The sequence below is a fragment of the Poecilia latipinna genome, unplaced genomic scaffold, assembly GCF_001443285.1.
Source record: "Poecilia latipinna isolate Pla-1442-1.1 unplaced genomic scaffold, P_latipinna-1.0 Scaffold1785, whole genome shotgun sequence".
In the NCBI taxonomy this organism is placed as follows: Eukaryota; Metazoa; Chordata; class Actinopteri; order Cyprinodontiformes; family Poeciliidae; genus Poecilia; species Poecilia latipinna.
In genome coordinates, this window is record NW_015114401.1 from 131227 (window position 1) to 143282 (window position 12056).

The 12056-nt window shown below is 42.8% G+C and overlaps 2 protein-coding genes across 3 annotated transcripts in view; one reads left to right on the plus strand and one right to left on the minus strand.

Annotated features, from left to right (window-relative positions):
- The window catches only part of mrpl11 (mitochondrial ribosomal protein L11), a 91528-nt gene that overhangs the window by 21316 nt on the left and 58156 nt on the right, over window positions 1-12056 (minus strand). The window lies entirely within an intron of this gene.
- On the plus strand, window positions 2981-11897 carry tmem265 (transmembrane protein 265). Its single transcript, XM_015061147.1, has 2 exons — window positions 2981-3469; window positions 9220-11897. The coding sequence occupies exon 2, from the start codon at window positions 9222-9224 to the stop codon at window positions 10275-10277; it is 1056 nt and encodes a 351-aa protein (XP_014916633.1). The 5' UTR covers window positions 2981-3469; window positions 9220-9221; the 3' UTR covers window positions 10278-11897.

Below are 12056 nucleotides of genomic sequence, written 5' to 3' on the forward strand. Positions count from 1 at the left end.
TCTAGTGTGAACATCTTAAAGGGGCGCTTTATGTTCTCAAGCCACATTGTGTATGCTAACTTCAGTTGTGAAAAATGCTCTACATGAAACATAACTTATAAAAAACTTTATTTTGTACTTTAATGCCTTCAGTCATCACAACATGGCTGCAGCATCATGTGTTTTCCAGCCACTTAATGTCATTTTATCGCACAGTCAGTTAACTATCTTACTTTCAGTTGATATAAAACTGAAATTATATTTGACAAACATCAAAAAAAACATAAATTTTACTTTGTAAGTTAACGCCTTGAAATTGGGCCTCGTCTCTGTTGGAGAAAAATACATTCAAATATATGGAAATGTTCAATTAGTGTGAATACTTTTCCTGTTCTGTTTGTGTCTGTACAGTGCCGTTTGTACTTCATATGAAGATTTATTAAGGTGTATTAATATAATTGTTCCCCTCATTTGAAGGTTTTTAGTTAAAGCTAAAAACAAACAAAAAAATGCACCAAAACTTGCAAGATTCTGGGAACAAAATGTTTCCATGCATCCCTGCTGCAAAGGAAACGGCTATAAAAGTTACATTCAGGCTCTGCTGTCAACCACACATCACATAAAACTAAAGGTTGCTCAGATGCACTTCTGCTACAAACCAGAGAGGATTTCTGTCTCTCGCTGTTTGTCCCCTTTCTGCAGATTCTCATGCGGCTCTGTTTATTGATTACACAGAACAAGCCTCTCCAACTCCTTCTCTCTGCTGGAGGCAAGCTGCTCCAGGCTTCATTATCAGCTACCTGCAGAACTGTTGGCAATCAGCTTGAATTATGGGCAACACAAGAGCCAGATTTTGACAAGGAAGATTAATGTTTGGAGTTAAAATCAGGCGACATCTCCGGTTGAGGCCTCTTGCCGTGATAAGTTAGAGTAAGAGCAGGAAAATGACTCCTGCGTGTTTGTGGAGGTCATTGCACGGCTCTCTGTTGACAGACTGTAACCTCATGCGTCCTTCCAAACTTCCCCCAATCATGTCCGAGGCAGAAAGTGATGAGTGCACAGTACTGTGGACAGCCGGGCCGCCTGGCTGCCCACTCGTCTATTCTCCATCTTTTTTTTTTTTTCCTCTGCGAAAGTGAGCCAGTGAGTGAGTGACCTTCAACCACACCCAGTGGGAAGAAGAAAAGACAAGAAGGGAAAGGAGATGAAGCAGCATGGACAGAAAAAAAAGAGGACAACTTGAAAAGCACATACGCTATTATAAAAAAATAAAACACTGGAGTGAGGAAAATGGAAAATGTCTCCTCTCTTGGAAGCCATCGGAGCGGGGAGCTGAATCTGACAAGAAAGATGACTCTCCATCGCTCTTCTCTCCAGTCTGATTAAACCTCTCACTCCACAATAAACCCAACACTCTGCAAGCCTCAGAAATGAGCAGAGCTGAGGACCTGAGCCTCGGCTAAAAATGTTAAAACCTTGAGGCTACAGCGACGCCGTGACATTCAAAATGTGTCTGACAAAGGAACTGAAATTGAATTCTTGACGACGTAATGAGCCAGAAGTTTCCAAAGATTCATTTTTCCCAACAAAATCTGTCTGTGAAAATTCCCAATCCTCCTGTTTGAACACGCACAAAGCCGCCAAAAAGAAGTTAATCTACAACAGAAGGATAATTTCCTGGTGTGACGAAGGCAGTGAGCAGACAGAAGGAGGGCTAATTAAAGTGGTAACATCTGCTTTTGGAGCTCTAACTCTGTCTGCAGGCTAGAAACATCTTTCGCTCCACTTCCGCTGCTTCTCCATTAAGCAATGATGGGTAAAATAAGCTTTCTGCAGAAAAACAAAATCAGGTTTTGAAAGCAGTGACGGTTTTTGATATGGGTCATATCCAAACCTCCTGTCTGTCAGCAGGAGGAACCAGATCTCAGGAAGAATAGGAATCCATCAGCTGCATCATAATGTTTGTTGGAACTCTTATTTACAAGCCCAGTTTATTAAAAGTCAGACAAGCAAATATAATCTGAAACTGGCATTTAAAGGTGACCTATTATGCATCCTTGAACAGGTTAGGATGGCTCTATGGGCGACACAAAACATGTTTATTACATTTTTGTGCACAAAATCATTCCTCCGTGTGGCCATCCACCTCCTGTACATTCCCCTTTTGCTCTTTGCTACGCTGCAGCTAGCATAGCCTAAATGCTAAGGCTATTTGGCTTAACCACCGATGACGGCAGATAAATAGTTTTCCTGAAACAGTAAATTGTTTTTCCACCAGCAACTTATTTAGCAGCATGTACATGGGGTTGATTGACAGCGCTAAGACCCTACTCCTGGCTCTTATTGGCTGTTTTTAGTTTGGAGCGGTGCATTTCTTCTGAAAGCAGTAATAACCCAAGGAGGAGCTTGATCTTTTAACAGATTATGTGTCTCATTTTATAATGTCACAACATTGTGACAGTTTTAACAAATATGTAAAAAAAATCATAAAATGTACATACCGCACATTTAAATGTCCATATATTCAAAAAACTAAAAAATAAATAATTAAAAAAAAAACTTACTATCCCAGTTGAGTTGTGAGTTCTTTTTTTTAACTAATGCATCTGGTATTAATTTTAAAACAAAAATCAAATTATTATTATTATTTTTCCAATGAGAAAACTCAACATGCATGGTTTGCTCGCCCGGGGCCCCATTCACGCAGGAGCCGCCCCTGCTTTCATTATTAGAAACATCACAACTGTAAGACGCTGCTCTTAAATATTCCTCCATTCCTGCTGAACTTTCCACAGCTGAGGAAGAGGAGGAGGAAGAAAGGAGGAGGAGGAGGAACTGAAGGAGGGTGGGAGGTCTGAGCTTTGAGCACGTAGCCTGCTTACAAATCACCACGACCGAAACTCAGCGTGCTGGAGTTCGCCTCGCACCTTGCAGATTTCCGCCGCTCCAACGCAGATGAGGATGATGCTGCTGATGATGAAGCTCCACTTCTGAGCGACTTCCACTCCGCTCCGCACAGCCGGAGCCGCCGGAGCAGCAGGAGCAGCCTTCCTCCCCTCCTCCTCCTGCCTTTTCTCCTCCCCCGCTGCTGTGTCAAAAGATTAACAGACCCCCACACTGCAGGCAGGCGACAGCATTCGCAGATCCGGATCCAGATCGAGCCTCTGCAGGAAACCCCCCCTCTCCCCCCCAAACCCGGAGCGTATAGAACCGAGCCGAACCGGGAAGAAAGACATCTGCGCTGAAAACGAGGGGGAAATCTTTTAACTATGAGACGAGTTTTTGTTTTTAATTCCTCAGCACCTTCATCACGGGGCTTCTCGGTGGAGCTTCTCCCGGAGCGTGAGCGGCCAAACACCCGGACAGTGACACTTTTATCGGCTCATCATCGACACTAAAGGAGGGAGGGGGGATCCACTTATTGGCCACCCGACTGCGCTTCTAAATCACGCCAGGACGATTGAGCCCAAGTGCAATACGAATGGTTTGGGTAACTACAACCTCACTTTTTTCTAAATTATTTACAGTTATTATGTCCGTTTTTATAACATGTTGTAAAACTCAAAGCTGCAAGGCGGCTAATGAGGGGGGGAATGTAACTCTAAAACATCTGTTGATGTTGATTTGGGTCTGGAGGGAGGATTTATTGAGCTCCATTAAATTATTAGCTGTCTTGATGCCCTTGATGCTCCTCAGCCACCTGTGGTTGCTGAATTGTGCAATTTGGGGACACCGAGCTACGGGTGTTTATGGAGATAAACTGCAGGTGCAGACAAATGAATCTTGGCTCCAACATGGCTCTTTCTGTCCACTCGGGAATCACCAGATATTAATAGAAAATGACTGAAAGTGGGGAAACCGGAGCCTCGCTTCATCTCTGTCAGAGATTTTAGTTGCTTTCTGGATGATTACTTGGACAATGCAACACGAGAGACACACAAGGTTGATGAAACTGGTCTTTAGTGCTACCTGCGAGCGCACGGTAACTCATGCTTACTGTGAAATGGGCTGCCTCACCTTGTCAACAGCCGTGTCACTTCCCAGACAGCAAGAATGATGAATTTGGTCATTACCGTTGAGCCCGGCTGGACAGGAGGGTTGTCATCCCTGCCTCTCAGTCAGAGCAGAATAAATTACACCGCGCAGACATGGGAGGGGAGCGAAAACACAAACAGATTTCCAGATTTCCAGGGTGAGGATTCGCAGCCCGTGCAGGTGGAATAACTTAGCAGCAAACAGAGGCTGTGAACTTCTCCTCACCCACACCTCCCTCCAGGCTGGGCTTGTTCCCCGAGAAAACACAAGACACATTTAAAATTCCAATATCCACTCAATCGGCCGCCAGGAAATTCATTCAGGTTTCAGGGGATGATAATCAACCCGCTGAGAGACAAAAGGTGTCGTATCCAATGAGATGTTTCCGATCCATCCTCCTCCACAGTCACTCCGAGTAAGATTTATCAGATCATTATAAAAGCCCAACCTTTGATTTCCTTCTATAATACTCCCAACTTCTTCAACGTCAAGATTTTAATAGGTTACGCTTCCAAAATCGCTGAAATTTTTAATGATACCATCTCTCATATCTTCTTTTAATGATATCCAGGTCAACTGGAGTGTTTTTCCTCAACATGAGCCAAAATAATCACTCACATTTGTATGCCACGTTCCAGCAACGAGGTGGTTCAAAGTGCTTTACATCATAAAAACACAAAATTTCTCAGTCAACGACTGAGAAACCAGTAAAAAAAACATTACATTTTGCAAACTGCCATCATTAAAATCATCAATACACATCAAATATGTTCACATGCGATGTAAATTGAAAAATTGTGTTTTTTTGACATTAGCGGAAAATTGATAAAGTTTTGCGGATATTTGAAAAGGAAACGGAGCTAGCAAGAGAACGTCTTACAATTTGTAAGCTATGAGTTGAATGTCTTAAAAAGAAGCCGACCAGAGGCCAGGGTTGCCAGATCTGACCAACAGTTTTCAGCCCAAACAAAATGTAAAACCCACCTAAAACAACCACAAAACCCAGATCAAATCTCAGACGTTATTGGAACTAATGTTAAAGGTGTTTATATACGTTCAGAAACTTTAGCCTAAATCTTATGTGTCCTGCACGTCATCGACTGCATTTACAGACGTCTCAATCCTCAAGTCAAAATGTTTTGGTTATCCTTCATTGTATTTTGACCAGAACCAGATCCGTTTGGGACTGCAAAGGACTCGACTGTTAGAGCAACAGACGTGTTTTATATTCGTTTTCCTTGTGGCACGATGTCCTTTTGAATCAATAAGTTGCAGTGGGATTTCTGTTTTACTACTACATAGTGGCACTTAATTAACAAATGACTATTAATCACTGATGATGTCACGTTCGACAGTTTATACTCATTGCAAAATAAACTAATAGAATGAGTGCAAAGAGGCTGCTTTTTATAACAATGTAAAGGTTTTGTGATTTTCTGTCACACAATGACATTTTTTTCCACCAAATGTGAAAAGCAACTCAAGTTTTAAACACTCATCCACCAGTATGAGCTTCTTAAAGAGACAATTTCAATGAATTAATTCACAAAATCAATTAAGTTGTGTTTGATATGTTCGGTGTTTTTATAACAATTGGAGTTAACGTAGTTACTTGATTGTGCTATTAAATAACGCTGCTTTAATGCAGAGTGAGTTTTGGATTATCTTTCAGCAGGAAGACGCGTAAAGTTTTGGTTTCCATCACCGTAAACCTGAATGTTTAAAACAGTAGAGTTTTTTCTGTTTGGCTTCAGTGTCACTTTTTAAAGTTGCATTAAAGTTTCATAAACCTTCTGAATGTATTCAAGTATAAAACGGCACCATCTCTGTTTGGTGCAAACAGAATCAACAGGGTTCAGGATATTTTCCCTAATCTGCAGGATATTTTTGTGTTTTTGTGGATTAATTTTTACTTTTTTACAGCAAAATGCAGAAGCATCTCTTCTAGTTTCAGTCCTCAGTAACAATAAAGGTATTAATTCATCACTGACGCATCCGCATGAATAAATATAACTTTAGTATAGATGTATTAATCAGTGAGGTTAAGTTATTATAGCAGCTGTTTGAATAATAATTTCTCTGTTTTAGACTACAACCGGTCCATCACGTTTCTGCATAAATACTGTGATGCCACCAGAATCTCAAAGATGAATTTGGATTAATTCAGGCCAGGCTTGCTCGAGTGGATGGAAGTCACTTTCACTTCTTCATCACCTCCTCTTCCCTTGAGCTTATTTATGAACTATCACCATCATGCAGCAACACTTTATTAGCCATGCAGACAGCCCAGAAGGCCTATTAATCTTTCACTTACAGCTTTCCTAATCCACACATGCACCAATGTATAAAACTCTCGGTTTTTCCTCCCAGCGGGGGATCTTCTGTCGTCTTCAATGACTCAGGAAGGACAGGAAGGCGGCGGAGCGCCTTGGAGTTAGGGATGCGATGTGTCTTCCATCAGCGAGATATCAATACACGTTTTTCACTGGCAGACTGACAATCTGCAGCTCGATCAACTGTTAGGGCACGGCTGAAACCGGTAATGATTTCATATGACAATGCTGATCGATCTGCTGAGGGGTTGACACTGAACAGAGAAAGCGAACCGCGCTGCTGCGCTTTTCTTTTTTTTTTTACACCAAACACAACAGAGAGAGACTCCGGTTCGATTCTCCTGTAAAGTCAATGATCATTTCTCACTCCCGCAGATCGATGCCGTTTTTTATTCCGTCGGTGGTTGATGCACATTATGAGCTGTTGCAAAATTACAGGATGAACCCTCCCTGTTCAGCCGCATTGGCATTGTCTCCGTGCAGTCACCCCGGCAGTGTACACAAAGCCACGAGACGAGCGCGTCTCCAAACAAATAGCAAGTTATCAATATTCATCTGAAGCGAGATGGGGGATTTGGAATGATTAAAGGCTAGCAGCACGGTATGAGAATAAACACGGCAGACTATTGAGGCAAAGAAAAAGCTTTGACAGGGCACCTAGCTCCCCCTGAATGCGATTAATTAATAATGAATGAGCAGAGCATTGAAAAAGAAACACAAGTAGAAACTTGTGGAAAAATCTGCGAATCAAACAGAAGCAATCTTGGGTCTTTTATGGGAAATGAAGGGTATTTAATTCAAAGAACGGTGGAAGAAAGATGTAAAATAAACAGTTTAATAGGCTTCTCAGCTTGAGTCACCAGAGTGTGTTGTTCTGGCCAAAGATGAAGGGCGCTCACTGCTTCTCCTCTGCAGCTAACGTCTTTAACCATAGCAACAGGCATCAAAGTAGTTTACAGTTGGTTGGGAAATAATGCCGGAAAATAATCACGTCTTGTGCTGCACATTTGTCACTTTTACTGGAACACAGATGGCTTGGCAGATATGTAAGTAAGTAAGTAAAACTTGTATAGCACCTTCAACAGGAAACCACAAAATGCTTTACTTAAAGCAATGAAATGCAAAACCACAGAAAATATTAAACAGCAGAAATAAAACACAATAAAACTGACTGAAAGTCAATTTGAACAAATGGGCGTCCGAAAAAAAGAGGGATTCTTAATTGATCAAACCCAAAATATGAGCATAGTGACAGACTCCGACCTGAACTTTATTGACACATAAAGACGGTTATAAAGTCAGTCTTCCATCGATTGAACATTTCTTCTGGATTAGACGATTAATGTCTCAGCAAGATCTAGAAAACCTCATCCATGCGTTTATCTCACATTGCTTAACAGTGTCTTTACAGGTCTGCCTAAAAAATCAATCAGATCCAGAACGCTGCTGCTGGCGTTCTGACTAAAACCAGGAAGTTGGAGCACATCACACCATTTCTAAAGTCTCTATAATGGCTCTCTGTAGTTCAGAGACTTTAAGATACTGTTGTTAGTTTCTAAATCACTGAACGGTTTAGCACCATAACACATTAAAGATCTGCTGTTGTCATAGCAACCTTCCAGACCTCTCAGGTCTCCTGGTTCTGGTCTGCTCTTTATCCCCAGAACCAGAACCAAACATGGAGAAGCAGCATTCAGCTGCTATGCACAACAAATCTGGAACAAACTTCCAGAAAACTGCAGAACAGCTGAAACACTGAGTTCCTTTAAATCAGGACTAAAACCCACCTGTTTGGATTTGCTTTTAAATAATAAATAAAACGTTCACCAACATATTTGACGTGATGATTTTGATGATGGCACTCATCAAAATGTAATATTTGTTAGCGGTTTTCTCAATAGTTCCCATGTATGTCTGACTTTCGTTAAACTTTGTAACTGACAGCCGCTTTAGCAGGCGGTTGCTATGGAGTTGCTATGACAACAGTAATACACAAACTTAGCAGAGCTCGCTCTCTCCTTGTTCCTATCCAACTTGAATCACAACTACTGCTCAAGTAGAGTTAATCTACCCACCTCTGTGTAAAGCTAAGATAAATATCAGCGATATTTACTGTTGTACTTACTGCAGAACTAGCTAAGCTACTGTAGCTTTTATCTGCTAGCTAACACGGACATGTAGCCTACATGTTTGTTACTACATGTACTTCCTCTGCCAGTCACCAGAACCTTGTTATTCACACGAAGAGTTTGTACTTCCTTTACAAAGCCGTTTAAATATTGATTGTATCCATAGATTTAAAGCCACATCGCTCCTCCATTCGTGTTCAATAAGTAGTAAATTATGACATAGGAAGCTGCTTGTCCCACTGACATATTTTCTTTGTCCGACTCATACGGGTCGATCCCAACAGCAGCCATCTTGTTCATATATCTTTCTCTTGCACATTGGTCAAGAGTGTCCACATATTAGTTTCTTTTTGTTGGTCTTGAAGACATGGGTCCTCTACGCATTACGCATGCACTTCAAATCAATTCAATTAAAAAATACTTCATTGATCCCAAAGGAAAATTAAATGTTGTTGTAACTCCTTAATTCAAATTCTTCAAAGAGTTATTACAGGTAGTGATGGCTGTTGGCAGGAAAGATCTCTTGTAGCAGTCTGCATTACTATGAATCTGAAGAAGCCTCTGACTGAAGATACTGAAGAGAGTTTGGTGAAGAGGACGGTCAGGGTTGTCAAATTAAGATGGCGCAGATCACTTCCTGTTCAGACCTGTGGGAACTATGGCTGTGTGGCGTCCTGTGTTTTTATGATGTAAAGAAATGAGCTACACCCATAAACGTGCCATCTGTCGTGCCTCTGTTCCAGGCATGGTGCCCACGCCCCAGGTGTGCGTATCAACCCTGGTCACGGTGAGCACGATGGCGGTGGTGGACCTCTACCTGCTGGAGCAGAGCATGCTGGGAGCTCGCGGCATGTCTGGACCCAGCGTGTGGCAGTATGTGGCGGTGCTGCTGGGCGATGCCTGCTTCCTGCTCGCCCTGCGCTTCGTCTCGGCCGGCGTGGTTTCCGAGGCGCAGTCGTCGCGCCGCGGTTTCGCCAACGCCCTGTGGTTCCTCTTCCTGTCGCTGCTGCAGCTGAAGCTCTTCTTCGTCTGCCACAACTACAGGCAGGAGCGGCGGCCGCCCGACCCGCTGGCCAGGAAGACGCTGACGCTGCTGCTGTCCATCTGCCTGCCCTCCCTGTTCCTCATCCTCACCGGCGCCGATCACATGACTCCTCAGCGCAGGAAGCAGGAAGTGCGGAGCCGGCTCCTGTGGGTCGTCGTCGACCTCCTGGACGTTCTGGACCTGCAGGCGGGGCTTTGGGAGGCCCAGGGCGGGTCCGGAGGCGTCGTTGAGCAGAGGCTGCCGATCTGGGCGGAAGGCCTGGTCTTCTTCTACTGCTACGCGCTTTTGCTGCTGCTACCATGCGTGGCGCTGACGGAGCTGGGCGCCACCGGGCTGCCGGGGCAGAGGGGCCCCCGCCGGGAGGCTCTGTACCCCTGGCTCAGCCTGGTTACCATCAACATCTTCACCCTGGCTCTTCGGGGAACCGGCATGCTGTGGTACAGAGACTCCCGCGTGTCGACTGTGTTTCTAGGGAAAAACTTACTGGCGCTGGCCGTGAAGCTGAGCTCAGCCTGGGAGAGACACAAGCAGGAGCGCGGCACCTCAGGAGCAGGAACCGCGGCTGGATCGGAACCAGAAGCCTCCACCGCGCCGCCGAGCCAGAACTCAGAGCAGGACGAGGGCCAGGCTCAGGGGAAAGCTCCGCCTGCTCATTTCCACACACTAACGCGCTCACAAAGCCACACTCTGTCCCACGTCAGCCTGGAGCCGACGGCAACCCCTCTGGGGCCGTCTTTTATCTCCCATGAACTGTAGAGAATCACACCCAACATGCATGCATGCAAATACTGTATGTACGCACACAGAGACGTTACAGACCCCGCAGCAGACCGGAGCCGGCGTCGCCTCCCAGCAGATAACGTGAAGCTGTGGAAATGCATTTGGCACGCTCGTCTGTTCGTGCGTTACATCGCGCTGGGAGCAACTTGAAATGCATTGTTGTGATTTGTGGGAGTGCATTTTTAGAGTCAACACTGTGAGCAGCACTGCCAGACTGTAAAGCGTATTGTAGAGATGTTGAAGCCTAGTGAATACTCTCTGTTGTATAATGGAGGCTTAACTGCCTTACCTCTCTCAGTTTGTTGTCCTCTCTCCTCTTGACAAATATATTTTTAAACTTATTTCTACTTCTTGTTAAATATACGTAAGTAATGAAGTTGAATTTTTACGGTTCTTTGGAGAAACTGGATCATTAGATGCCAAACTGTGCTGTGACCTTTCAGAACACATTTTCTGTCATTTCACATTAGAAAGATTTAATACAGAGACGAGGTGATGCTTCATTTTTCTTTTCCTTCGGTACCAAAGAGGCGAGATTGAACATCTAAATGAGGAAAACTCCCACTGTACCCTTCTGCACTGTGGTTTATTGTTTTAATGTCAAGTTTAACCCAGGTGATTTTTCCCTTGTGAGGTAATTTACAACTCATTTTATGTGAATAGAAATTAGAAAGATTAGTCAGAACAATGGTAATATAATGTACAATAGGGAAATTAAGTTTAGAACATGTTGGTAAAAGTATTTCTAATGGGCCTTTGAAATTCACACAATTAATGTAAAATGCACAGAGTCTAGAAAGAAATCAAAACTATCAAGTCCATAGTTAAGTAAATAATAATAAGTAAATAAGAATAAAACACATCATGCAATAAGACAAAGAAAGCCAAGAAACGGCTGACATAAATCCTGATTTCTTCCCATCAGTGCAAATTTATATCAGCTAGTTCAGCTTTAATTGATGGCCTATAAAAAGGTTTTTCATTACAGAGTAAAGAGATCCCTTAAGACCTTATTGTTGCAAAAATAAGACATACTTCCAACCTTATGAATGTGCCAGTTAGCACTAATCCAGATTATTCCGTAATCTGGAAGTGGAAGCAGCAAATTTTCATCATGATCAAGTATTAGTACAATATTTCTGACACAAAAGTCAGAAGAATAATCAAAAGACGAATTAAACCGAACAAAGTTTCCATTTAAACGATAAATTCACTCGACTACAATGGGGTTTGTATACACTCACAGCACAAGACTCCACTGCTGAAGAAAAAACCTAATTCGGTCAGAACTATTTGAATGTGAGGAAGAATATCAGTCTTCATCATCCCAAAAACACAATACAAATGAAAGGTTGGAGGTGGAAGCATTATGATGTGTGGCTACTTTTCAGCATTTTTAACTGGTAGATTTCATATAAATCTAAGAAGAACGGATGGAGAAATGTGCCAGGGCCTAATAAGAAACAGAAGCTGAAACTAAAACAATTATTCCATTCAAGGAATCATCATAACTGGTAATTAAAACTAAAACTGCTGGAATAGTTCGCTTAAAAAGCTACAGAAAGGTCTGAACATCACAGTTCACGTTAAAAGTCGTCAAAAGACATGTGAAGATTTACGGTCCGTTAGTGTGAAGAAGGAAAATCCTCCTTGAGCAAAGGTTGGGACGAGAGGTGGGCACATATCGTATCGTTTATCATTTATCGTGAGAAAATTCTTAAAAATGTTTTGATAAATTTCAGTTATTGACGTTAA